Source organism: Aethalodelphis obliquidens, unplaced genomic scaffold (assembly GCF_003676395.1).
Source record: "Aethalodelphis obliquidens isolate GAN/ISIS:26980383/991018 unplaced genomic scaffold, ASM367639v1 scaffold4, whole genome shotgun sequence".
Taxonomy (NCBI): domain Eukaryota; kingdom Metazoa; phylum Chordata; class Mammalia; order Artiodactyla; family Delphinidae; genus Aethalodelphis; species Aethalodelphis obliquidens.
Window position 1 is genome coordinate 42,172,006 of NW_020837948.1, and position 27,553 is coordinate 42,199,558.

At 34.4% G+C, this 27,553-nt stretch overlaps 1 protein-coding gene across 7 annotated transcripts in view; it reads left to right on the top strand.

Annotated features, from left to right (window-relative positions):
* Positions 1-27,553, top strand: part of ARB2A (ARB2 cotranscriptional regulator A) — a 427,691-nt gene that overhangs the window by 227,955 nt on the left and 172,183 nt on the right. For all 7 annotated transcript variants that reach the window (XM_027100623.1, XM_027100624.1, XM_027100620.1 and 4 more), the window contains one exon: positions 7,226-7,345. In XM_027100623.1, coding sequence (XP_026956424.1) covers positions 7,226-7,345 — 120 coding nt within the window. The remainder of the gene's footprint in view (positions 1-7,225; positions 7,346-27,553) is intronic.

Sequence of the window (27,553 nt, forward strand, 5' to 3'; positions counted from 1 at the left end):
GAAAAATCTGTCAGGTTTGGCAATGGTTCAGAAAATATGTGAACCTGTCACTGTAAGCAGTCTCAAAGGGCGAAATGCTTTACAGGAGCTAATTAACCTTAGAAAATAATTACACAAATATGCAAATGTTGTTTAGATAATTCCATGTGTTATCAGCTCAGGTATTCCATCATAAATGCAGACCTTGCAATGCCTAGGTAGTAGAATCTGGCATAGTTGATAAGGCTTTGGTTACTGTATCACTTCTGTTTGGCATTTAACAATTAATGATGCCAAGAGTACATCAGGAAATTCAGCCTGTACTCTGAATACTACTGAGCTCCACGGTGTAAATATTCTATGCATTCTGCCACTAGCAAGTTCTAATTAATCGATTTACTTTTGTCTTCATGCACTTTGTATATTTGCATATTTTAAAATCAGCCAGCTTGAAGTTACTCAATACAAAATGCACTCTGATGTGAAATTCATGGAGAAACCTGTAAAGTAGATTTAGTATGTTTGCATTTCTGTAATTGAGGCATATTATAAAGTCTTTCCTCTTGAAATCTGTTTAGTTTCAAAAGACACTGCTGGTAGTATACACTCTGTGGATTCTGGTTTATAAATATATAATGATTGTGGACACAGTGTGGGCTGTGGGTTGGAATGACACAGATGCGCCTTGGAACAACACCATCTCATTTATAAAATGGGGTTTTAGTAATGTAATATGTCAGAAATATATATTAAAAACTACTCTAAGTTAATTAATTCCTGTGCTACCATTATTGGGCTTAACTGTTGCAGGAAGCAGCAAATTTTTGGCAGAATTTGTTGCATCTTACAATGATGAGGATCTGGCTTTCCTAAACATTTGAATAGAAAAAAACCATACATTTGTGAAAGCCTTGGGAAATAGTCACATAAGAAAGCCAGGTTTTTTATAGCTAAGGTTTAACTCCTTTATCACCTGTTTTTAAAAATAATACTTTGAGTTAAACTATTCCTTAATTATAGTCCTTCAAATACGGAATTCATGTAGCATCATTAACTTTCTTTTGACGATTCAGGATCACGATTGTTCCTGTCAGTTATCGTGCTTTAAATGCAGCACTGCCCTTAAGTTGCTCAGTGACAATGCTAGTAGTCCCAGACTCCTTGCGCTATATGTGCTCTTCCAGTTTTTGTGGGTTTTCTGTTTTTTCAGCTATCACTTTTTACTCTTACACCTGTTTGAAACAACCCCTTTGATTTGCTACTTGTAAGCATGCAGTGGGTTCGGCACAGATGTTAGAATTTGTTAGATATGAAGATGTAAAGATCCCACTCAGATGCTGATTCCCTCTTAGAAGCCAGCAGTAGTTATTCAGTAGGATTTCTGATTTTTTCGTTGTTGTTTTCTTATTTTATTATAAAGAGCATTCACTTTGTACTAATTTTGGAAAGTTCAGAAAGATCTAAAGGAACTAAAAATAGAAAATATTCATAATCCCACCATCCATAAGCAGCTGCTTTTAATATTTTTATTTGATTCTTCCTAGTCTTTTTCAAGCCTTTTTTCATAGTGAAAATTATACCACCTATAAAATTAGATGAACTGCATGTATTACTTCATAAACTCACTGAATACTATAGCTACTTAGACAGATAAACTGTAATTTACTTAAATATTTAGTTTTGCATTATTGGACATTTAGGCGTTATCCAGTTATTTGCTTCTATAAATGAGACAGTGATAAACGTCTCTGAAAGTCAGTCATTTGCCACTTTCCAGATTATTAGAAGCTAGATTCCTGAAATGGAGTTTGAATATTCCTTTGTCTTGGTTTTTGCAGTGCATCTCATGGTACTTTGTCAACAGTGTATAGTACTAGCATTGTTAGTCATTTATTAAATGCCTATAGCATGCCTTCTGTTTATAGCTTGAATCCAAAAGAGAATCTACCTTCAAATTGCTTATATTCTAGAAGGAAGAAGTGACATGGCAGATTAGATAAATAGCAGGATAGAGAAGAACCAATGAAATAGTACAGGATTCAATTTAAGCTACCATGGCTAATAGTAGAACTGACATGTAAACTTGATCCAACAATATTTTACAGTAGTTTTAGTAAGGATAATAGTCAGGATAATAATACATGTAAATAGATTAAATACTTCCCATATATTGCTTGTAAGATGCTGTGGGTCAAAGGTTAGCAAAACTCCTTCCCCTTCTGTATGAGAATCTGACCTGCAGTTAACTTTCTAGCTCTATGTCCCTGGAAGCCTGATAAGGTGGTGTCTTAAGTTAGGTTTCCCAGGTAACAGATTCTGAAGTTGCATGTAAGAAGTTTGTTGGGGGATTCTCTTGGGATCAGCACCTGTAGGAGAGCAAAACAATAGATTTTGGTCCAAGGAGTTGAACTTCAATATAGTCACAACAAAGGCCTCATCTAACTCCTTGGTGATCTCTGGATCTGGGTTGGCTTTTCAGAGATGTCCTGCCTTGAGGCAAGAGATAGGTCCTTTATAGATCCACATCATCTCAACCAGACATTGGATGTAAATTGCCTCAGAGGTGGGATTGTAACTTTAGTCAAGATAGCTTTATTTGGCTGCGGGCAATTCCTAGAGAGTACCTCAGTTAAAGCTATCCGCTGCCAAGTGTGCCACTTGCACGCTCAGAAAATGAGTGCCTCTAACTAAAGGAGGCTCTGGGAAACATACCATGGCATCCACTCTAAGTGATTGGTTGCTGGGCAACACTGCCTATGGTAGAAAATGACCCCTGGTTGGTAAACTGCATCTGGATTAGAAGGAATTATAATGGACTATAAAAATCATAAGTTTGATCTTCCCTGAGGGTAGTAACTCTTGTAATTGGGCAAGTCCCTTGCAGACAAGGACCCTGGAAGCCATGCCTATGGAGTTGTTGCAAGAGGTATTGGCTTCTGTAGGTTATAAGACTTTTAAGGCAGGATAACTCCTGTATCTGCCCAAGGTGAGTCCGATTCCCTCACTCCTGAGCTAACACCCCATGGGCCAAAGAGAGTAACTCCCACAAGGTTCTGTGTTGTGTCTGCTACAGGAACTGCTGTGAGGCTTCCATTAAAAAGAATGCCTGCTGCTGCCCTGATGGCAAACTGTGATTCCTACCCTGGATCTTTTTGGGTCAATGTGTGTCAAGTGTGGCCTAGAATAATCTTGTATAATGGTTTAGTTGTGCCTATGGATAACCCCCTAAGTAGGTGTTAAAGACATTTTTTTTCAATTGAGTCTGGCTTTTTAGAACATTAGGTTTTAAAATCTAAAACTAAAGAATAATTTGATGACCTTACAGTCAGGCTGAAAATATTTAAGTACTTGGGGCACATGGATACTTGAGATTTCTTTTTCCTGCTGCTCATAGACCATTTTAACAGATATCGCCATAGACTGTGGAAGAAAAGACTCAGCTATAATACTAATCTCTGAAAACACTAGTCTTTATATGTGAACAGGGGAAAGAACTGTTAGTTCTTAGCTCTCCTTTAGTCATAGATGGGACATTTGGGCCTGGTTGGCAGTTTCCCTTATATATCAAAGTTTTGCTGATTTTTCCTCTGAAATTACTTATTCCACCCCTTCCTTTCCATTCACTCTGCCATCACCCGAAGTAGTGGGAGAGTCTGTTACTGCTGAACTGCTCCCTTGGAAGTGTTCTCACCTTTAGGTTTTGCTTAGTCTGAGCTGCATTACCCATGAGATCCCAGACTGGATTTCATGATAGCAGTTTTGTCTAGGATTTTCAGCTATTCATGTGTAATCCAGATTTTCCCTGGAGCATGAATAAGATCCCTGGAAATAGTAAGAAGGAAGGCTGGAAAGATGGGTTTAGAGATGTTGGCTAAAGAGTTCCAGTTATTTATTTTGTAGGCAGTGGCAACCATTTCAGTAAATGACCTTTCAGGCAGGAGAGTGAGTTGATCAGAGCCAGGCTTCAGCAAGATTAAGGTGGCAACAAAGTAAAGGGAGAGACTAAAAGAAATGAGACTAGTTAAGAATCCATTGTAGGAGGACTCAAAATGAGGTGGGAATGAGAGGGGTGGGACAGATAGGCTCTCAACAGTATAAAGGAAGAATTAGTGACTGTGAGAAGAAAGCAGGCAGGACTTCGCTGAGGTCAGGTAGTGTGAATTTATAACAGACCCATTGGACTTGGTGTCAGGACAGTCCATCAGGAATAGAGAAAGTAATACTCCTCACACACTAATGCCGCTCCTCTCTTTATGTATTAAACCCTTATGAAATTGCAAACACATTGAAGGCCAGGATCATGGCTTAGCTCGTATCATCCTTACATTTCCACTTCCAGCACAGAGCGTAGGGGGACAGAGTAATCTAATCTCCTATGTGTTTTTATTCTGTCCATATATAGAAGAATATTTAGGACCATCACAGATATTTCACATTGTTAGTTCTGCCAACTATCAGCAGATAGAAGCTTTGTTATCTCTATTCCTGTTTTGTTTTTACATTTCATTGTGAGATATAACTAGGGAGACCAGGTATCTGGGTTTTCTCTAGACAGTCCCAGTTTAGACCTGTTCTCCAAGCACAATTACTAACATTACCTTTCTTCACTCTCAAAGGTTTGTAGAATAAATTCTATGGTCCCTTTATATATATGTACAGAAAAGTGCTAAGTATGTATTAGTCAGTTTAACTATAGCTATAAAGAACACACTTGTGGGGCTTCCCTGGTGGCGCAGTGGTTGAGAGTCCGCCTGCCGATGCAGGGGACACGGGTTCGTGCCCCGGTCCGGGAAGATCCCACATGCTGCGGAGCGGCTGGGCCTGTGAGCCATGGCCGCTGAGCCTGGTGCGTCCAGAGCCTGTGCTCCGCAACGGGAGAGGCCACAGCAGTGAGAGGCCCGTGTACCGCAAAACAAACAAACAAAAAAAGAACACACTTGTGTAACTGCTACCCCAGTCAAGAAATGAAACATTGCCAGCCACTAGAAGTCTATTTCCCAATCACAACTCTATCTCTCTTCCTTAGAGTTAACCACTATCCTGCTTTTGATGATAACTATTTTCCTACTTTTTATACTAATGAAAGCTAAATTACTAAAGCCAAAAATGCCTACAAAGATTTCCTTCCAATTATGATTCTTCTATTTATTTTACATACTTTAGGTGTGGGTAATTTCGTATTTATGTTACTAATAGATATCTTTGAAAGTATATTTGTATTTTAGTATATGACTACAAGGTTGTAAGTAATCATTTCTGAAGAGACATGTTGTGTTTTTGTTATTTATTTATTACCCTGTGATTTAATGAAGAAGACACAGCTCTTGGCCTCAGGAATTTGATTAACAAGCAATTACAATACAAACTATTCAGTGCAATAATGGGAACATGTACAAGATGTGGCTGTAGGACATTACCTAGCCTTGGGGATGAGAGGGAAAACTTTCACTAGAAGGTGATGTTTTATTTGAGTTCTGAAGACAAGTAGGAATTATGCAGGTAAAGGTGGTGGGTGAATTAAAGGCAGAACACTTGGGTTACTTTCCAAACAACAATAACAAAAACAGCCCAGAAATAAGAAAAGTATGGCACAGTTAGGTTACTATAAGTTGTTCCCTGCAGTTGGAACACAGAGAGTGTTCTGTGTGGTCTCTCATGGTTGGAGAAGTATATCTTTTGGGTCATTGTATTTTGCACATACATTTCGAGGCAGAAGCCAGATCATGTAAGGCCTTAGTGTCATTCTGAGTTTGGTCCTGAGGGCAATAAAAACACTTCAAAGAGTTCTAAGCAGTGAGTGAGCAACATGGCAACATGACCATATTTGCATTTTTGAAAGGTTATTCTTACTACGGAATTAGAGAGAGTATTTAAATGGGCAATCCTAGAGGCAGGGAAACTTGGACTGTAGACTGTTGCAGTCATCCACTTGTGAAAGGATGGGCTTGAGCTAAGCCAGAGGAAATGAGAAGGGAGAGAAGTAGATGGCTTTAAGAGACAGTTGGGGACAGAATCAACAGGTTTTTAATGATTGATTTTATGTGGAGTTTGAGGGAGAGGGAAATAAAAGATGATGCTCAGATTTCAGCAGGAGGTGGGGAGCAAAGACAGTGACACAGGTTTGGAGAGGAAATTATTAGCAAGGTGTTGAATTGGTTGAGTTTGAAGTATCTGTGAGGCATTCAAAAGGAAATGACCTTGGGTCTGGAGCTCTGGAGAGAAATTCAGGGTGGAGATAGTCATTAGGGAACAACAGCTTTTAGGTGGTAAGTGAAGCCATTCATATGGACCCTAATATGATATTTAAAAATTTCTGAGATGGAAAATGTTAATAAATTGTGTTCATTGTCTAGTACCATGACATTCTTAGGGAATTAGTCTTTTGGTGTTAAAGCTTCCAAGAAATATTCACACAAAACATTTTCACGATCTGTTTTAGTTTTTATCAGTTTGGGTTTTTTTAGCTCTTTGGTTGGTTGTTTTTTCTTTTTCTTCCTTTTTCACATTATCCGAGTTTTAATCACAAAATGTGCCAACTATAGCAATAAACACAATAAAATGAAGTTGTTATAGAACTTTTGGAACTAAAGCAACATTCATACATTTATTAGGGATTAGCAAATTAGGAGAAGTATAAAAGGTCCCAGGTTTATATGTTTAGATTTCTTCCAGTTCTAGAAATAAAATATGTATGGAAAAGTCTTTTAGGAAAAAGGTGTATTTTTAAAATAATATAAATTGAAAATATTTGTTGTTAATTTTCTGCTTATTTTCAGTTTACAGAGGTACTTACAACTTCATAAATCAAATAATTTAGCTGTATGTATACCATAAGTATTTTCAGGTATACATATAGAAATGTATCTGATTTTTCTTAGTGTTACACTGTTTTATCATAAGACCACTATAACTTTCTGCTATGCAATTCTAATGTACTTAGATATATTTTAATATCTCAGATATCCCCAGAATGAGCAATTTCCCCTCAAAAATGTACTTATTTAAAATACTTTCTTTCAGAATATTATAGTAGCACTTAAGTTTAGCAGTAATTTACTAATGGTTTAATACTAATTTATTCCCTAATTTGGATCTTCAATGTAGTTTTTTTGTATTGTTATTATTTGGAATGAGCTATAACCATCTTAGGTCTTGTGCTATGTAAGCAAGCATATAATTTAATTTTTGATTACTATGATAATAATTAGATACAGTATGATATATATTACATTTGTTTTACTTATAGGAAAATGGTTCTCCTGAAGAACATGCAGTCTATGTGTGGGACCATTTCATAGCCCAATCTGCAGCTGAGAATGTATTTTTTGTTGCTCATAGCTATGGAGGACTTGCTTTTGTTGAACTGGTAAGTGCATATTTAACTCTTGCTAATTTCCAAACTCCTTACAGATTTATCCCCTCCACTCCCTTTTTCGTGGTGTCATTACTTTAAATTATTTTATAAAGGATGAAAATTATGTATTTTGAGTAAATAATTTTATGATGTTTAAAAAGAGTATATTTCTTTATTGTGGTAGAACTTTTCAGTGCTAACCAGAAAGCTTTTTGCCTGTTCCTTATTTATGTATTACCTTTTTTTTTAACATCTTTATTGGAGTATAATTGCTTTACAATGGTGTGTTAGTTTCTGCTGTATAACAAAGTGAATCAGCTATATATATACATATATCCCCATATCTACTCCCTCTTGCATCTCCCTCCCACCCTCCCTATCCCACCCCTCTAGGTGGTCACAAAGCACCGAGCTGATCTCCCTGTGCTTTGTGGCTGCTTCCCACTATACATATTACTTTTTAACTTCTACATTATAGCCCCACTTTCCATACATTTTATATTTGTGATTCTTGTTTTAATGGGTACATCGTTGAAGCATTATTATCTGTAAAGTGTTTAAAATTTCAGTAGACCCTTTAACTGACAAAACTGCTATCTCTTCAAGTTAGTACTTGATCAGAATCCATGTAATTAGTATTAAAACTATTAGAAAGCTCCCATTAATCTAAGTGGGACTCAATGCTTGGTCTTAAAAATCTTTGCATTTCAAAATAATCTGATTCCTAGGGTGAAGATTATGTGTACATAGTGGAAAAATTATCAAGATTTCTAAATTTGGTCAGTATTATATGCAGTATTGCAGTTAGCACACTTTGTGCAGGTATGAATGATTAATGATATATAATCAGTCCTAAAAATGTGCTCCATGTCCATTACCCCTTATGTCACAGGAAGGTACCAGTGCTCTAATAAAATGGTTAATTTGATAAAAGTGCATTTGATAATTTTAAATCCAAATGGCCTAAAGTGGACATTAAAAGCCGGCGCAGCATTGGTTGTCTAATTTTTATGTTTCTAAACTTTGCTGTGTATTTCTCTTCATCATGGAAATTAAATATATTTCCATGGTCTTTTCAACTTTCCCACACCTTATTGCTTACCCACATGATTTAGGTATAAAACTAGCGGTGACACCGGAGAACACTTTAGCTGACCTAAATTTACAAATACTGTGCTCTCTTAAGATCAGTAAATAAATCATTTATTTCTTAAATTGATTTCACTTTTTTTGAAATTATATTCAAGTACTTTTAACTGCTGAATTTATTTATTTTAATACATAATGGGTATCTTAAGATAGCTCTCTAACATACAAGTATGACGTCCTTTTTAAAATGTGAATGTTGCTTTTCAAATAGTTCTTTTAACCATACAGATATAGATGTATACAAACACACACGTATATAGCTGATATATATGTACCTTATGTTTTCTTTCTGTAAGCATTAAATTACATAAAACATGAAATTTCATGACTTACAGAATAGCTTAAAATATGTCTGAAGGCCTGTAAGACTTCAAATTTCAGATTTCTGTAAAACATAAATTTCCATATTTTTACCTTAAGACAGTTAACGAAAACCTTTTGTACATCAAATTTGGAATTTAAGTGAATTTTGGACAGTTTTAGAAATGAATTTAAGATGCCAGAGTAACAGATGACCAGTGTGTCAGTCTTATTTTGCCTGTCCTTCTTGTCACACACTGGTGGATATTTCTGCACTTTTGTTCCACTTTAATATAAAGCACACAGATGTTTCAGAACAAGACTTGACTTCTGACCTTGAGGCTATTAGGGTCAGGGTCCTCAGGGCCTGTGAAATTATCACAAGCTGAGCTAAAGTTTTTCTCCATCACAGGAAGTAACCAGTAAGTAAGAAGTTAAAAAGGAGCTTTGTCAGAGAGACAAGATGGTCTCAGTAAGGGTCAGCTTCTGTAGTCTGCTATCTCTGCAGGAGGTGCATGCATGGGAGGAGGAATATAATATAACCACTGGCACATCACATATCTGACAGGCAACACCAGGACTGAGAAGTCTATTTAACGTAATATACCTTGTTTAGGTTTTAAAATATTAATGGCGATTATCTCAACTTCGTATATTTGCTACTTTTTGTCAAGTAACTTTGATAGGGGTATGTAAAGAAGGTGTATAGATGGTGGAAGCTGAAGAAAAAGTAGTTTATGACCTATTGAAAAAAATTTCTCTAAATAAATAACATTGTACACTAAGTTTTACATAAATTTTTGACAATGCTTGATTAATATATTTAAGACCATTGTGTTTCTACTTAGTTTCAAGGATTTTTGAAAGATAGCATTGATAAACAACAAAAAAAATTGAAATATGTTTAAACCTTTTGTTTTTGCCTAAAGCTGAATAATATTCTTTCCTATTCTCCCCATTATTCTTAGAGGAAAACTCATGGTGTTTAAAATGTTGACAAATATTCTCTCAGGATTTCTCAACATATGTGTATTATATGAAATTGTTTTACATGGATTAAAATATTTAATATTAACTTTACAAGGAAGTGAGTTGTGGACATCTTAAATTACGGTTTAGTTTTTTATCTCAATAGTACATAATGCACATCAGACATGAAATCTTTTGGATTTCAGTAAAGTTTAACTTTTTAAAAATTATCATAAAATTTTCCTCCTGATTCAAGACTCTACACACACAAACACACACATACACAAACCCCTTATAGATGGAACAGCGCTAGTTTGTAGCATTATGTTTGAATGCATGGAGATTGTTCTTCTACCATCCTCATTCAAGTTCACATTCCTTTTTAGGTCATGAATTTTAAGAAAATTTATTTTAGATGTGAACTGTGTGACTAGTACATTTTCAATATTACGTGTAATTACTTGTAGTGCTTATTGTTTAAAAACAGGTACCAGTCAGGACCCATGCTAAAATGTATCTTGCTATTTATTAAGTTAAAATTACGTATAATTGGAGTTTAAAATTAAGGTACTACTAATAGAAATCTGAAAAATTACTTTTAAATTTAGAGCACAAAATAGTTGTGGAGCTTTTGTATTTTGCTAATTGTTGTTTTTGAAAACTGAGAACATAATTTATTATTATATCCTATTTTGAAGAGCTAAAATTTGCCTGAAGAATACAAGAGGTAGTTAAGAGATTTATTTTCAAAACCAGTGTTCAGTTATGGTAGTAAATATTGGAATTTGATCAGGCCTAAGCTCATAAAACAGTATACAGTTGACTATAATAATGAGAAAAGTCATACTAAAAATATGCTTTTCACTGCTTTCATTCCCATTATATGGTAACAACTCACGTTTCTAATTCTCTAAACTTTCTGTAATCCTAGTAAAAATAGATGCTGTTAAGACAGCTCTGGTAACAATCCTAGCATTCAGTCATTAAAGCAAAAGGGAAGAACTATTTATTTTATGAATTGATAATGAATTTTAAAAGTAACATACCTACTCTATGCTATCTCTTCTGTGTATTTAAAAATAATGCCAATATATAATGCTACCATTATTAAAACATCATTTTCGAAGCTTTAAATTTCTAAGAAATTCTATTTTATATGTGGTAGATAGAATTAGTAGTCATAATCAACAGTCATTTACCAAATTCATTTAGAAAAACATCTACAACTAGTGCAGCTTGCTTTTGCCTTATATTAGTGGTTAAAAATTTAAACTCATTTGTTAGAAATTAGCTGTCAAAAAACAATGCAGTTTTTAAGCTTTTTCATAGTCTCTTTCACCGCCATTTTATGAAGTGATTCCATTGCTTCCATACTTGGTCATTTCAGAGTGCTTTGCTCTTGTCATTGTAGATGATGGTTAGTTTGACAAAATCAAGCAAGCTTAAAATTTTCTTTTATTTGCAAATGAGTTAGCTTCCTTGTCAATGCCCAGTTTCCAATCTTAACTCACCTTACCTTCCCTGTTTGCAGTGCTCTGTACATCAATTTGCATTCAGATTTCTTTCCTTAGTCAAAGTGAGATTGTTGATATTTCTTTTAGAACACATTAGACAATTTTAGCAAATATATCATCTCAGCTGATATAAAATTAGTATTTTTCATATTACTTTTATTTTCTTTTCCATGTTATCAGTGGTATGTTCTCAGCCACCATCAAAAACATCTCTTAGAAATGTGTGAAAACTGCACCTTTTGAAAGTGTATCTCTACCCACTTTTGATTTTGGTTTCTCCATGCTTGTCAGCACTTGATTGGCACCTCACTTGCATGTGAATTAAGGAATGAAGGGAACTCTATTTTCCTGCCATTGTTCCATGCTGGGCTCTCTAGCCTCCAGGCAGCCTAAGCTGACCTTCAGTAGCTGATAGAGGACTATTTTTTGGACTTAGCTGTGTGAGGACACTCAACCTCAGTCTACTCTAAGTTGATCTTTTAAAATTGCCTAGAGCATGATTTGGGTTTACACTGAAAAGAAAATGGAATGGGACTAAAAGAATTAGTTTTTACCTTTAGTGACATGAGTTAACTATGACCTTAAAGAAACATCATTTACATTTTGTCTACAAAGAACAAAGCAAATTGGATAGTAGCATATCTACTTAATGTGATCAATGCTAAAAAATGGGCTGCTGGGAATGAAGAATTGAGGAGAGGTAGAATAAGGGCAGATAAACAAAGAAAAATTGATCCATTAGAGTATCAAAACAATTCAGGCCAAAAACACTTCTTACAAACCTACTTTAAAATGTAAGTAATTCAGTAAAAATAAGTCACCATTTGTAATATAACTTGAATTTCTGAGTTGGCTGCCTACATGATACAAATAGCATGTTAATGCATGGGATGGTTACAACTTGTATGGAATGCTATCTTAATTCTCTAGTTGTTGTTTTTTTTTTTTTTTTTTCGCCGTTACGCGGGCCTCTCACTGCTGTGGCCTCTCCCGCTGCGGAGCACAGGCTCCGGACGCGCAGGCTCAGCGGCCATGGCTCACGGGCCCAGCCGCTCCGCGGCATGTGGGATCTTCCCGGACCGGGGCACGAAGCCGTGTCCCATTCATCGGCAGGCAGACTCTCAACCACTGCGCCACCAGGGAAGCCCTCTAGTTGTTTTATATGAAAACAATATAGTTTCTCTACTTTGTATGCTCCTTAGAGAGAAACCAGAGATTAGATTATTTTTGCCTCCTATATTCAATTTTGTTTAATTTTTTGCATATACTATAGATACTGTCTTTTGATTGACTGGCGATAACAGTAATTTTAGGAGTTAGTTGCAAGAGTCCAAGTAAGATCCAATAAAAGGCTTTACCAACGTAGAAGTGGTGGGAATGGTAAAGAAGAAGCACACTTTAGACATTAGGAGACAAATTTTACATGGCTTAGTGACATTGGATCTGGAAAGCTGAACAAAGAGGAAGAGGGTGTAATATCTTTCCCTGTACACACCTACAGAAGCATGTCGAAGTGGATATGAAGGGTATCCAAGCACAACAGATAACAAGTAATGAACAATGATTATGCAGATATGTAGATATTGGGGAAAATGTTTGCATATACTGGATATTTAATAATTGTGGTCAATAGAATAAATGAGATATCAAATCAGAGTTTTTTAATATACATTTATTTATTTATTTATTGTTGGCTGCATTGGGTCTTCGTTGCTGCGCTCAGCTTTCTCTAGTTGCAGTGAGCGGGAACTACTTTGTTATGGTGTGTGGGCTTCTCATTGTGGTGGCTTCTCGTTGCGTAGCACGGGCTCTAGGTGCACGGGCTTCAGTAGTTGTGGCATGTGGGCTCAGTAGTTGTGGCTCGTGGGCTCTAGAGCACAGCCTCAGTAGTTGTGGTGTACGGGCTTAGTTGCTTCACGGCATGTGGGATCTTCCCGGACCAGGGATCGAACCCGTGTCCCCTGCATTGGCAGGCGGATTCTTAACCACTGCGCCACCAGGGAAGTACTCAAATCAGAATTTTAAAAGGAAAGAGTTACATATACAGATATGATTTTTAAGCTTCACAATTTACCTATGTATTGAGGTTTGATTTTTTTTTAACTTTTACTCAAATGATTTTTAATATGTATTAGGAAATCTCACTGTTTAAAAGAATGATTCAGTTTATTAGTTTTTATGTTAACTCCTCTCCTTTTGTCCCATATCTAACCAACCAATGTATTTTGTCAGGTTTTTTTTTCTCTGAAATATTGATCATGTCTTTTCCTCTCTGTGCCCACTGTTAATTTCATCATTTCACAACAGTATCACTGAACTCTTATACCCATTTTCTTACTGGCTCTCTTTTCTCTCCATTCCATCCTGTATACCACACCATGATCGGTACTATTTAAACCCCCTTTTTACTACGCCATTCCAGAATCATACTGGCTCCCTATTGTCTCTTGCATCATCTCTCCTCTATGTCACTTTAAGACTTTCTGTATAATCTGATTCTCTCTTTCCAACTATATTTTTCCCAATAGAAACTTTCAGTTCTAGTCTAATTTCCTTACTGCCATTGTTCCATCTCACTGTACCTTTACCCCCGGCCTCCAAGCCCAGTGTAGTAGGAGAACATGAAACTTGGAAGAAGATGACCTGGGTTTGAATATTAGTTCTGATTTGTACAGATTATAAGTTCGGTCACATTCCTTATGTGTGTCCTCCTCTGTAAGTACCCACTTTATATAAGTAGAGTTTGAGGGTTAACTTATAAAATTCCTGGTTATTAGGAATTAAATCATTGTTTGTTGATCATGAGTCTAAATGCCCATAGTGTATGCTCATTCTCATTTTTGCTAATGCCGTTTCTCCCAAGTGAAAGAATTTTCCTTCTTACTAGATTTTTCATAAAGTTTTCTCAATTAACTCCCCCTTTTTTCTATAGTATTTATATGTTTCACAATTTAAAACTTTACTAATCAGTTTTGTTTTTAAATTATCTTTGATCTCTAAATCTTGCTCAAATCATCTGGAAAAAACTTGAGAATAAAGAGTCTAACATACCTTTTATTCCCCCCATCACACATTTGGGAACAATATATGTTACAACAACACGAGCATTCTTAAATTATCTGTACAGTTAATTGACTATTTTATAGAGTTTAAGCCTTAACAGTAACTCTTTTACTAATTAAACTTATTCATTCATCCTATCCTCCATTTGAATATAGGTTAATTTGGGAATTCTGCCTAATCAGTTCTTTCACATTAGATAGTATTACCCATTTTGTTCCTGGTATTAGTTTCTTATAATCTCCTCTCTGCTGGTGTACCCAACCCACAGCCTGACCAAGAAGGTTGCTTCTCTATGACTCATTCTTCAAAGTATAGTCTTCTCAATCAAAGAGGAAAGTTATTAAACTAAGTTATAATGCCTTCTCATAATACTATAAGGCAGTATATGAAATAAGTCTGGGACACTCTCCTCTTTATCCTCAGTCATGAGTTTAACATGACTTTTTATTTAATGATTAGCTTACTTTTGCTTGTTTCCATTTTTTAACTTTAAAAAAATTTTTGAGCTACAATCTCATATCTTTATGAGATATCATTGAGATTTATTGAGCTTTATTGAGATATAATTCACATACCAAAAAATCCATTTTTTAAAGTGTACAATTCAATGGTTTTAAGTATATTCACAGAATTGTTCAACCATCACTACTATCTAATCTTTAGAACATTTTTGTCACCCCAAAAGAAACTCCATACCCATTAGCCATCACCCCCATACTTAAAATTCCACCAGCAATATAAGAGGGTTCTAATTTCTCTATACTCACCAACACTTGTTATCGTCTATCTTTTTTACTTTTGCTATACTAGTTGAGGTGAAATAGTATCTTGTGGCTTTTATTTGCATTTCTCTATGACTAATGATTTTGAGCATCTTTTGATGTGCTGTTGGCCATTTGCATATTTTTTTGGAGAAATGTCAGTTAAAACCCTTTGTCCATTTTTAAATTATGTTATCATTTTACTGTTGAATCGTAAGAGTTCTTTATATATTCTGAATACTTTATTTCAATGAATATCAGATACATGATTTGCAAATATTTTCTCCCATTCTGTGGGTTATATTTTCACTTTCTTGATGATGTCCTTTGAAGTACAGAAGTGTTTTATTCCGATGAAGTCCAGTTTATATAGTTTTTGTCACTCGAGTTAATTTTTGTACATTGTATGAAGTAGAAGTCCAACATAGTTCTTTTAAATGTAGATATTCAGTTGTCTCAGCACCATTTGTCAGTAAGACTATTCTTTCCCATTCCATTTGTCTTAGCTCCCTTGACTATAAATATAAGGGTTGGTTTCTGGACTCTTAATTCTATTCCATTGATCTATATGCCTATCTTTATACAATACCACGCTTGTCTTGATTACTGTAGCTTTGTAGCAAGTTTTGAAGTCAAGAAGTGTGCATTCTCCAGCTTCCTTCTTCTTCTTAAAGACTGCTTTGGCTATTCTAGGTCCCTTGAATTTCCATTTATATTGTAGGATCAATTTGTCAATTTATGCAAAAATGGGAGCTGGGATTTTGATTGGAATTAAATCTGTAGATCAATTTGGGGAATATTGCCATCTTAATAATAAGTCTTCCAATCCGTGAACATGGGTTTTATTTCTATTTATTTATCTTCTTTCAAATTTTTTTTTGTTTTCAGTATACAAGTCTTACACTTACTTAGTTAAATTTATTCCTTAGTATTTTATTCTTTTTGATGCTCTTCTAAGTGAAATTATTTATTTTCAGATTGTTCATTGCTAGTGTATAGAAACACAGTTGAGGGACTTCCCTGGCAGTCCAGTGGGTAAGACTCTGCGCTTCCACTGCAGGGGGCACGGGTTCAATCCCTGGTCAGAGAACTAAGATCCCACATGCCACGCAGCCCCCCACCCAAAAATAAAAACACAATTGATTTTGGTATCTTGATCTTGTATCCTGCAATCTTATTGAATTCATTTATTAGTTTAATAGTTTTTGTGTGTGTATGTATGAATTCCTTAGGGTTTTCTATGTTCAAGATCATATAATCTGTGAATAAAAATAGTTTTACTTCTTCCTTTCAAATCTGGATGTTTGTTTGTTTGTTTTTGCCTAATTGTCCTGTCCAGTATAGTGATAGATAGAAGTAGCTAGAGTGGACATCCTTTTGTCCCTGATCTTAAGGAGAAAACATTCACTTTTTTCATCATTAATTATGATGTTACTTGTAATTATTTCCATTCTTCATAGATCATTTCTACTTAGGATCTAATGTGCTCCTTAATGTTTTATTTCTCAGTCACACCAGGATCAGATTGTTCAGAAAGCTGAAATGGAGAAAGATTTCACTAATCTTTTATAGAATCTTTCTGTAGAGTAATGGATACATACTACCCCATTGGAATTACCTTTGGAGGAGGTTTTTCAATATCCATGTAGATGGACTGCATCCAGATCTTAATGCAGCTGAGAGATTGAGCACTCTATCTCTTAATTCAACAAAAGACTGCCAGGAAATCACTGTCTGCTAAGATTAGCACAATAACATGTTGAGGAGAACCCATAGAAATTGATATATTAATTTGTTAGATGTAAATCTTTCTATAAGAAATATTTCTTTTTCCATTGGTTTTATAAAAGATCTTAATGAGAGATTTCGTATTTTACTGCAGATATGAGAGCATGATTGACTATTGTAAGCCTTTTATAAGAGGGATTATAGAAAAATACATTTCATTTAATAATGGAGCTGTTTTTACTATTCTTATAGCCTTATGATGATCACTCAATGGAAGCAGTCCCCCATATGAGATTCCCAACCACAGTGACCCCTGTGATTTGACCCCGCAAATTGCAGAGAGCTCTTAGAAGACAAAATTTTGTAATCAAAACCATTTGACATCTATCTTAGAAGTTAGACCTCAATTTTTATTCAATAATTTATTCAGATTAGCACAGGGGAGCCAAGTAGACTCAGACTTGAAGCATACTAGATTTATATTAAGGTAAAGCTTGAGAGGACAGAATGGAAGCCAGATCTGGACAAAGGTCTCATTACTAGAGTTCAGGATGGGTTCAAGAAGAGCTAATTCAGCTGGAGAGCTTGGATTTGGAGGGAATGGCAGGTGAACCATCACTAGGTAGGTATCTGTAGAGCATGGTGAACTCAGGTTTGAATCGGGAGGTATAATCTGGTTGCAGGGAACAGAAAATCAAGGCGCATTAGGTGATAACTGAGCAAACAAAATATAGTTATTGGTTCTAAGAGTACCTCTTCTCCCGAGCCAAACTCTACCTCACTGACTTATAGGGAAGGAAGTAAAAAAAAAACAAAAACAAAAACAGGATTAAACACTGGGGAAAGGATGAACAAAGCAGGCAAGGTTTAAGGCTTCAACCATTGGCTGGGGATTTAGAAATGGGTCTTTTCTTGGGAAAGAAAGAGGCTCTAGTAGGCAGAAAAATCAGAAGGACTATAAAGTGATGAATCAAGGCAGAAGTTCAGTTTATTTGACTTAAGTCAGAACGAGATAGAGTAAAATACTGTATTCTAAGGTCATGTAGATACCTCGGGCTTATCCTTGGTACACTGGTTATCAGGTTTCTATGGCAATAAAAGAGATGGAGTAGGAAGAGGTATCATTTTTCCTGCTCTTAGGCTGTGAGATGATCACAGTATGGGTCTAAAGCTTTCTTTGGGCCCAGGGAAACAAAGGGATACTACTCTTCTAAGCTCCTGTGATCTTAACTTTTAGAGTTGGGGACTTTTAATGTGTGTGTGTGTGTGTGTGTGTGTGTGTGTGTGTGTGTGTGTATCTTATTTTTTTCTCACTTCATATTTTTTGTTATAGGTTTTCCACACTTTTTCATTGAATGAATTTAGATCACAATAAAGCCACCTGGACCACATCAGTTTGACTTTATAAATATTATTTCTTGGAGTTAGGAATGAGTATTATGCCCTCAAAACAAGAAATGGTTGAGAACACTATCAAAGATATTTATTCAGTTGAACACCCCACTCTGTACAAGTACTGGGGAAACAAATTAAAACACATCCCTGGCTTCAAGGTTATGTTCTAAGTAGGAAACACAATTAAACAAAGAAAATAATATAGTAATTGTGAAGTGGGATTTTAGCCAAGAGGTTAACTTCCCCAGTGTAAAGATCTAAACAGTAAATTTGTCTTAGAGTTAAGTAATAGGAAGAATTATTTTTGTTGATAAAGTGATAATCTCTTTTGGTCAGAAAATAAAAGCTTTATCATGCATTTTTACCTTTGTCTCCTGTAAACCCAGAACTATGGCTAATTTTCCATTTCATTAGTTACTCCAAGCCTCAATCTCTTATAAGAGTGTCTTAGTTCATAGTTATCTTTTGCTTTAAGTCACCTCAGAATCCTTTTCTTAATAGGCAGAGGGTAGATAATAAATCCACTATTTTCTTTGGTTCTTACTATGCTGCCTAGCCCAGCTGGACCTGTAATAATACGCAGTAAATAATTTTGATCCTAGATTTATATATACATAAGTTGTCAGAAGCAGATCTCAGATGGTGCTGTATTGGATCAGAATGAAGAAAGTAGCATCTAGGCATTTGTATACAGAGCCACACAATAGAGCAAAGTGAGGTGGATAAGAGAACAAAGCTGACCAACAAGGACATTTAGCACCAGTGTGCTTTAGTGTGTAGGAGGTACAATTTGTGACCCTGAAGTTTTGGACACTTGGAAGGACCATTAATGAAAATTGATCAGTGAATGTAGAAAATTGACTAAGATGTTAAAATCTCGAATCAAGGGAAGTAGCCAAACCTAACCCTAACCCAAAATTTAGTTTTCTGTGATTAAATTGAACAAGTTAAATTTCATACCCTCTAGAAATTAGTTTGCCTATTTATATATTTATTAGTGTATTCAGATTTCTTCCTAGTTTTCCATACCTTATTTGAATTTTTCTCACAAATAAGTTTATTAAAGAACATTAGAATACAATAAAAAATTGTTATTTAATATTTCAGTGACAATTTTATAATTGAGTCAAATGATTAAAAAGTGTCCTAACTTCTAACATACCTAGCTTATGTCTAAATATCCATAAATCTTGATATCTAACTTCTAACCTCTATCTTCAGATTTCTTTACCACATTAATCAGACATCTGAATTAAAAGAAAAATTTGACGTTTATCTTTCTAAAAGAGAGGCACTGGGCAGAAAGATAGAGCACACTCAGCTTTCTCCTCCAGTAGAAATTTCCTATCTTGACTTCTCTCCAGTTATAAGGCGTCAGGGGATGCTTTATAATTATAAATGTTGAATTTCTAAATGTATCCAATAGCCTGTCTGCTAACAACAAAGAAACCTTAACTTTCTCTGTAAAGTGGTGTCCTATAAATTGTAATATAATATGAGATCCCTAGCCTATGTAATTGCCTTTGTAGTATTACTGCTCAATTTACCTCAGGAAAAAGATTCCTAGTTCCAGTACCATTAATAATGTAATAGTAGTTTCTACCACTGTTACAGGCTCAGCCTTACATTTTTCAGTTTTGTTTACTGTTACACATTTTTAGGGCGTCTATTGAAATATTAAATATATTTATATTTATGTCCAAACATTAAATATGTAGTAATATATTAGTTTTCTTTAGCATATTATAAACCTTAACATTTGATGACACTTGTGTTTTCTCTAACATCTTACAATAGACTCTTAAGCAGAACAGATACCTTTATATCTGATTGCTGTGTTAGAGACCTGTCTTACTCTAATAGAACCCTGTTATTACTATTACCATAGAATCCATTTCATCTGTCAGACAGCCATAGGGGCCTAAGACATGGCGGGGTCAAGAACAGTTCTAAGCAATTCATAGCAGTGTCTTTGAAAATGAACATTTTAAATGGAACTAGTATTTATGAGTGTCTTGCAAATCAGAAGGAGTGACATCATCATCATATTCATCAGCAGCAACACTAATGCTTAAATTAAATGATACTTACTGTGTACCAGGCACTGTCCTAAGCATGTACTTTATATAACTATACTTTATCTCATTTAATCATCATAACTGTATAAGTACTGTTATCATCCCCATTTTACAGGTGAGAAACATATATATTTTCCCCCTTTAAAAGTGTGACCTCTCGCTTTGTCACAGTGAGTTTTTGTTTATTTCTCCTCTCATCAAGTACCTATGCAGAGTAAACGTTTTATTATACTAACTATGGTGACTCTTATCTCTAAAACAATCTCCTGGTCTTTCATGTATTTCAGGATTCAATTCTATATTTCTCTGTTGAATTACATGATTGTTTAGTTTTTATTCTCTAGCCTGTTTACTGCTTATTCTTTTTTGTGCCTTCCAAGCAGACTTTCTGTTTTAATCAGTTCTTAATTATCTAAACTAAGGAAGGGGAGAAAAGGTGTGGAAAATTTAAAATAACAGGAAATCCCCAAATCATTTTTATTTAAATTTTGAGTATGTTTTGATGTGGTGTTCTGGGAATTCAGTTTAAGCAGAAAAATTGAAAACACTACGAAAATCTGGAAAACAGATGAGTTTCCTTGGCCAGGCCCCTGGTTGGCTCTTCTTTGCAACTCATTCCATGCTGGAAATAGACAGCTGTCTTCTAATACCAACTAAATAGAATTGACCTTTCAAGTCTTCCTGGAACAATCTCTGTATCAGTGTTTGTTCCTTCATGTTGTCCACATCTATAAGTTACACCTGGAAGTGATAGCTATATAACATAACACCTACCAAGTACCAGACATTGTTTTAAGTTCTTTATAAATATTAATTCATGTAATCCTTATGATGTAAGTATTATTATAATCCTCAGTTACATGTGAGGAAACGGAGTCAGCAAAATATTAAGTACTAAGATTACAAGCCACTAAGTGATGGAGCCAGAATTTAAACCTAGGCTTTCTGGCTCCAAAGCCATGCTCATAACCGTTATGCATACTGCCATTCAGAAGAGAGTTTAGGGTACTAGTAGATTTGGTCATTAAACATTGTTTTAGCTAAGCATTGTACAACTTACGTTTAACTTTATTAAGTAGGTGTATTATTAGCCCTGTTTTACAGATGAAGGAGTCAGAAAGGTTGAGGAACTTGTGCCAAGTTGCACAACGAAGATGGGTCAGAATTGAAATTCATTCAGTTTGCAATAGAAATCCAATCTCAGAATCAATGATTTTGCCCATGAAACACTCTTTCCTCTCCTCTGATTGGTTTTGGGAAACTGCATGAAATATTTTTCTGATAAATTAGAATGTTTTAATTAATGAGGGAAGTTTTCATTTAAAGAAATTCTCTATTTATATTTTAAAACACAAACCTCTTTGGTAAACTGAATATCTTACCTGACATACTTTTAAAATTGAGAATATACTTTTAAAAGCAAAAAGCACACATATTGTGCAGATTTATATCAGGAAGGATGGAATTTCATTATTCAGTGGCTATCACAATGTCAACACATATCAAATACTTGGTGATAATACTCTAAAATGGTTTTTCTACAGTTTTTCCTACATATTGGAGAAAATATAACAATTGAAATATTGTAACAAAAAGTGAAACCATTGTTGCTTGGTCCTTTATATTTTACTTACTGTAAATTGGAGTTTACATTTTACTGTGAATATCAGACCACTCAAAATTCTTATATTTGGAATTAAAATTGGAAAAGGAAACATTTGAGTCCCTATAATTAACCTGCTACTTCATGCCTTTCTGATTTATTATAAGCATTTCATCTGATACCTAATACTTGAAAAGTTATGAGAGTTTTATATTGCTTTGATTTTATATCATGCTTTCTCCATGTAAATAGTAAAGTTTTTTAAAGCTTTAGGTCTAAATAAAGAGGATCAAACAAATGAATGATAGATTTAGTTATACTTTAGGGAAAAAAATCTTATTAAAGTAAACTGAAAATAAACATTTTACCAGTGTAGAATGCACTAGAAATGTGAAAAAGAAAAAAGTGAGCTATGTTTATCCTGTATAGTCTCATATTTCCCTCCATTGGCTAAATAAACCAGTGTCTTAAGATATCTGTGTCCTTTTAACAGCTAAATAAACAGCTTTAAATAGTGAACTTTATATAATAGATGTCTGATTTTCATATTTTATGTAGTATTTTGCCAGGGAAAGTTCATATATCAATAACTAAAAGAAAATTGTATATTTTATTTTTAATATTAGAAATATTTGCTACATACCTGATAGAAAATGCATCTGCAGCCAAAATTTTTAATTTAAAATTCCAAAGTAGAAGACAAAGTAAATATATTAGTAGATATTTACAGAATTTTTCTTATTTGCTTGGCAGTATCTATATTATAGTTGCTGCCATTATAATTCCTATTTAAAATATAATTTTTAACTTCTTTTAAGTTATGAAAGACTTCTTTTAAATGTGAAATTCATAAGAAGAAACAGGTTTAAAAAAAAAACAAAAAATGAGAACATTTAGGAAATAATTTTGCACTCAAGTAGTCCTTTGAAGACCTGATAATTGAGTGTTTTTGATGTAGCCTTATAAAGCATCTGACTTGCCTTCAAGACCATTTGACAGGGACAGAGCTTTGTGTACTAAGTAGCCCTTGAGCTTATTATGCATTCTAATCAGATTTTAGAGTGATTTTGGAGATACAGATACTAACTTCAAAAGACAAACCGCTCCTATATCAATAGGGTAGCCACCATGGAGAATAATTTCTGGTGACTGGGTGAGTTTTTAGTCTGAGAATGATGACTATAATTTTATATCTTGAATTATTTCTCTTACAACATTTCATTTATTCCCTGTTCAAGAACAGTATTTGCTTTTTCTAGATTTTTGTTTCCTGCTCATGAATGCAAACATACAAAAAAATTGACCTTCTGAAACGTCAGCAAAATTCAACTATGCCAGGAAATTTTAAGATACCAAAATTTTATTTGCACACCCTTAAAAGTAATGCTGAGTGTTTCTCCCATGATGTTTTCTTCCCCTTTGCTGCACTCCCAGAAGGAGTTTTTAGCTCTTAAAAATAACCCATTTTAAGAATTCTCCTTAGCTCATGAAAACACATTTTAAGAATTCGCAGGAAGTGTGAGGTATTCATCAGTATATATTTACTGTCTGAAGCTGATATAGCTGTAAGGTTTTTCAGATCCAATTGATCTATTGCGCATGTTCCCTCCCTAGGTTGCAGGACGTGCTTCTATTTGCATAAGGCCCTGGGCAAGGTTCTTTCTTGCATTGATTGGCCTGTCCAAGGCAGCCTGATATGTTCTTGCATTGATCACTTTGTCTTTTCTTGTAAGACAGTGTTACACTGAGTTCATCTCAAACATTCTAGGGAGAAGGTAAAACTTTACTGCAGATGTCTCAATTTTATTCAGATGTTCCTTTGAGTATAGGGCCTTTTTGCAAGGATAAGTATCTCTTTTCTTTCTTTCCTAATTTGGATATTTCTGCAGTTTGAGTGCACTGTAGACTAGATTATATTTGAAAAAGCTGCGTTAAAGAAAATTGCCAGAGTATATGCCACTTATCTTGTGCTATTTTTGTTTTTAAAACAGTGTATCTCGCTTCCAGCTTAAAACCATTTTCTTTAAAGATGATCTCTTAAACCTAGACATAAACTAAAATTTACTGGTGTTTATGATAGGTTACCGCTTATCTGTACTAGCTTTATAGATGCCTTAGTTTCAGTGGAAATGCATTGCTTTCTGTGTTTAAGAAAATAAGGAGTTTTATAAGTTTCACTACAAAACAGTGGTCCACAATGACTTGTCTGTTACTATTCATCATTATTAGTTATGTTAATCTAAATAGTATAGACTTGTCAAATGTGGAAATTATTAAGCAGCTACATAGGAAGTATGAGTGAAATATATTTCATTATATCATAACTTTCGTAGTAGTGTGTTATTTGGTAATAATGGAAACCTAAGTTTTAGGATTAAGTCTTCAACCAAATCTGTGAGAAATTGAGCAGTGAGTGTTTTGCAGTTTAGTGCTTTTTATTGGCTGGTCCTTAAATCAACATTTATATTGTCTGCCAAAGAACATATTTGCCTACACAGCTAATTATCAAGAAAATACCCATTACCCCCAACCTATTTACTACATCTTTCATGAGGAACTGGTGAGACAAACGTAGGCTTCTGTCAAGATGCAGGGCAATATCCTCCTCCCGACCAGCTTGCTATTTCATCAAAGCCTATGTGAATTTATAAGAAGGTTTACTTTTGGCAAAGATTTAGAAATGTGTCATGGCTGAATTTGATTATTGTGCTGTTGGTAATTACAATTCCTTAATGGTTTCAGAGAGCATATTTCATAACAGTCACTACAAATCAGGACATTTTCATATATGCTCTTTTATTTTCATTAAACAGGTCACTATTTCTGAATATTGTTAAAGTATAGAGATGAAATTGAACAGAAAAACATCACATCAGTTATTTCACTCAGTTGTATTGCTGTGGCATCATTCAGCATATCATAAGCCACAGAAACCTTTATCTGCTTTTAATAATTATGTTTTGTAAAATTTGATAGTAAAATATTAGGAATCATATTTCTTTTGTTTGCTTTACAAATTCTAGAATTCATGCTTTAAAATTAAACCTGGAGCGAATTAAATGTGTATTATACAAGGGCAATAACTGCGTCAAGTTGTTAGACGATGTCATTTGCTCCTTTAAAGGTGTCCTCTAAAAGCTATAGCGTTAATGAGGGATATACACGAGTTACATGAAATTTATTCAGCAAGTAGAAGTGTTGGTAAACAGACTTATTATTGATATAAATAACATATATTGGAAAGTAAGGCCTTATATTGGAAAAATTAGGTTTGTGGATGATTGGAGCTTAACTAGAATGTCTAAAATGTTAATCATATTTGTATATGAATCATACAAATATGAAAAACATACTTATAAAATAGTGATGTAATTATTTTCTGAAAGTTGAATACAAATTTGGTAGTTTGGGAAAATAATTTGTGAAAATACCTATGAAAAAGGCATGTAAAAGTATTGAAATGTAAAACCTCTTCAAGTAAATGTAAAACAGCTCTTCAAAACTGAATCCAATCTGTGGAAACATGGATATATTACATTGCAACTTTTGTTCGGTGCATCTCAACTTGGTGCAAGTATAGCTCTCTGAAATGGAATTGTATAGTGTTTGCACATTTTTTTCTAGCTAAAATGAAATGTGCATCATCTTGCATAATTTACTTGTCTCTGATGGCTGAATTTGCATATCTGAATGAGTGAGTATATATCTTAAGCTCCTGCTAGATGTAAAATAATCTCATGAGTGGAGGAGAGCTCTTTTACCTCAGAAGTCTGAAGAGTCTATATTTCACAGCGACCCATGATCAAACAAGCTAATTCACATGCTGAAAAGTGCTTTTGCTGAGCTATGTTGAAGAACCATTGACTGCATACAACCAACAAGTGTACGGTGCTACAGTAGATCCATTGAAAACCCCTTATAGAACTGAATGACAACCCCAAATACAAGTGACCATGAGCAACTACAAATAAGTATAAATACACACTTGAGCTGGACAGGCTTTCTGCTCTATAGTTCAGTCACAATTGCTATATTTCTTCCTCCTAAATTTACACTACATAATCAGCTTCTTGTATGGACTCAAATTGAAGAAATATATTTCAGTATTTGGTGGGGGAAAAAAAGGATATTGGCCTTTGTGTAATTATCAGGATATAGTATGATGCCCACTTTTTTTAAATTATTATTTCTCAGGTAATATCCAGGACCTCAGACTAGAAAAGTTCTCCAGACGGCTCCTTGCAGGAAGGGATATGGAGTTCTGAGTCCGAAGTATGTTCACTGTGCTCAGACTCTAAAACATTTCTGGGGAAACTGGGGGAGGGGGGAGCAAGGGGGGTGCAGGGGGACTTTGCAGTAAGGTGCTGGGAAACATAAAGACAGTGAAATAGCTGGTAAAAAGTTGTCCAGTGAAATCCATTACTTTTTCCCATGTCTAAGGAGGAAGCAAGGAATTGCTAAAAAGCTTTCAAACTAATGGATTTTCAAATGTAGGAATAAAAATTTTTAAGTCATAGAAGCAAGGGTACAATGATTTCAGTCCTCTTCTTACTATTTCCCTTTGACAAAGCATTGTATATTTATTGGTGATTGCTCGAAGTTACCATGTAGCATATTGTGAATTGGAGAATTTCTAATAACACCACAATAATTTTGTAGTAAAAATCATTAATCATTAGTTATATAGTAAAGATAGACCTCTTCATAAAATCTCAAAAATGTATTTTTGTTCAGTTAATGAACAGAATTTGATATTTCATCATTAACGATGTGCTTGTAAATTTCCTGTCACTGTATATGATATTATTATATCTCTGGTTGCTTGAAACTTAGGTTTTAATTGTACCTATGATTTTTAACTCTCAATATACATAAAAGTTGCAGATTTCTCAACATAATAAAATAATTATAAAATATCAGTGAAATAAGATATACTTTGTTTTAGGCAAAAATGTTACCTCTCTAAGGAACAAAACATAAATAAAAGATTCTATAATTTCTGAATAAAATAATAGTTTACTACCTTTCTCTCACACTTCCTCACTCCTGGCCCAAGATGATATAAATGGACAACATATATTGGTTAATAAGCAAGTACTAACCACGGCTGGCAAAAATGAGCATTTCTAAATGATATTTAAAATACGTGTGGCTAAAGAAATTATGTCAAAAGACTAATATTTGTTTTATGATCTTTTTGTTTTTTCTAACTTTTAATAATATCAAATCGTTCCTGAGAGTATAGTACAGTTTTGCTTTATCATCTGGAAAAAAATGGTTTTGGTTATAAGGAGAGTTGTTGATTAAAAATTTGTTATGCTCAATTATTTGATACATATGTATATGATTGTTTAAGTATGTGGAAACTCTTACTGAGTAATCTTTACAGATACCACATGCATGAAGAGATATTTATTGTTAGATACTAGAATGAATACACATGTTAAGGAAATACCTTCCTTTGAAATTATCTTTTATACTCTTTTTCTGCCCATACGCTTTACAAGAAGCTTCTCATTTGTAGTTGTTTAGAACTCATATGCAAAAGAAAATTTGTATTTGAACATTTTTATGTAGGCTTTAAGAAGCTAAAGCTAATTAAGAAGCTAAAGCTAAAAGCTCACATTTTAAAATTTATCTTTGTGTTGGTGTCTGTGTAC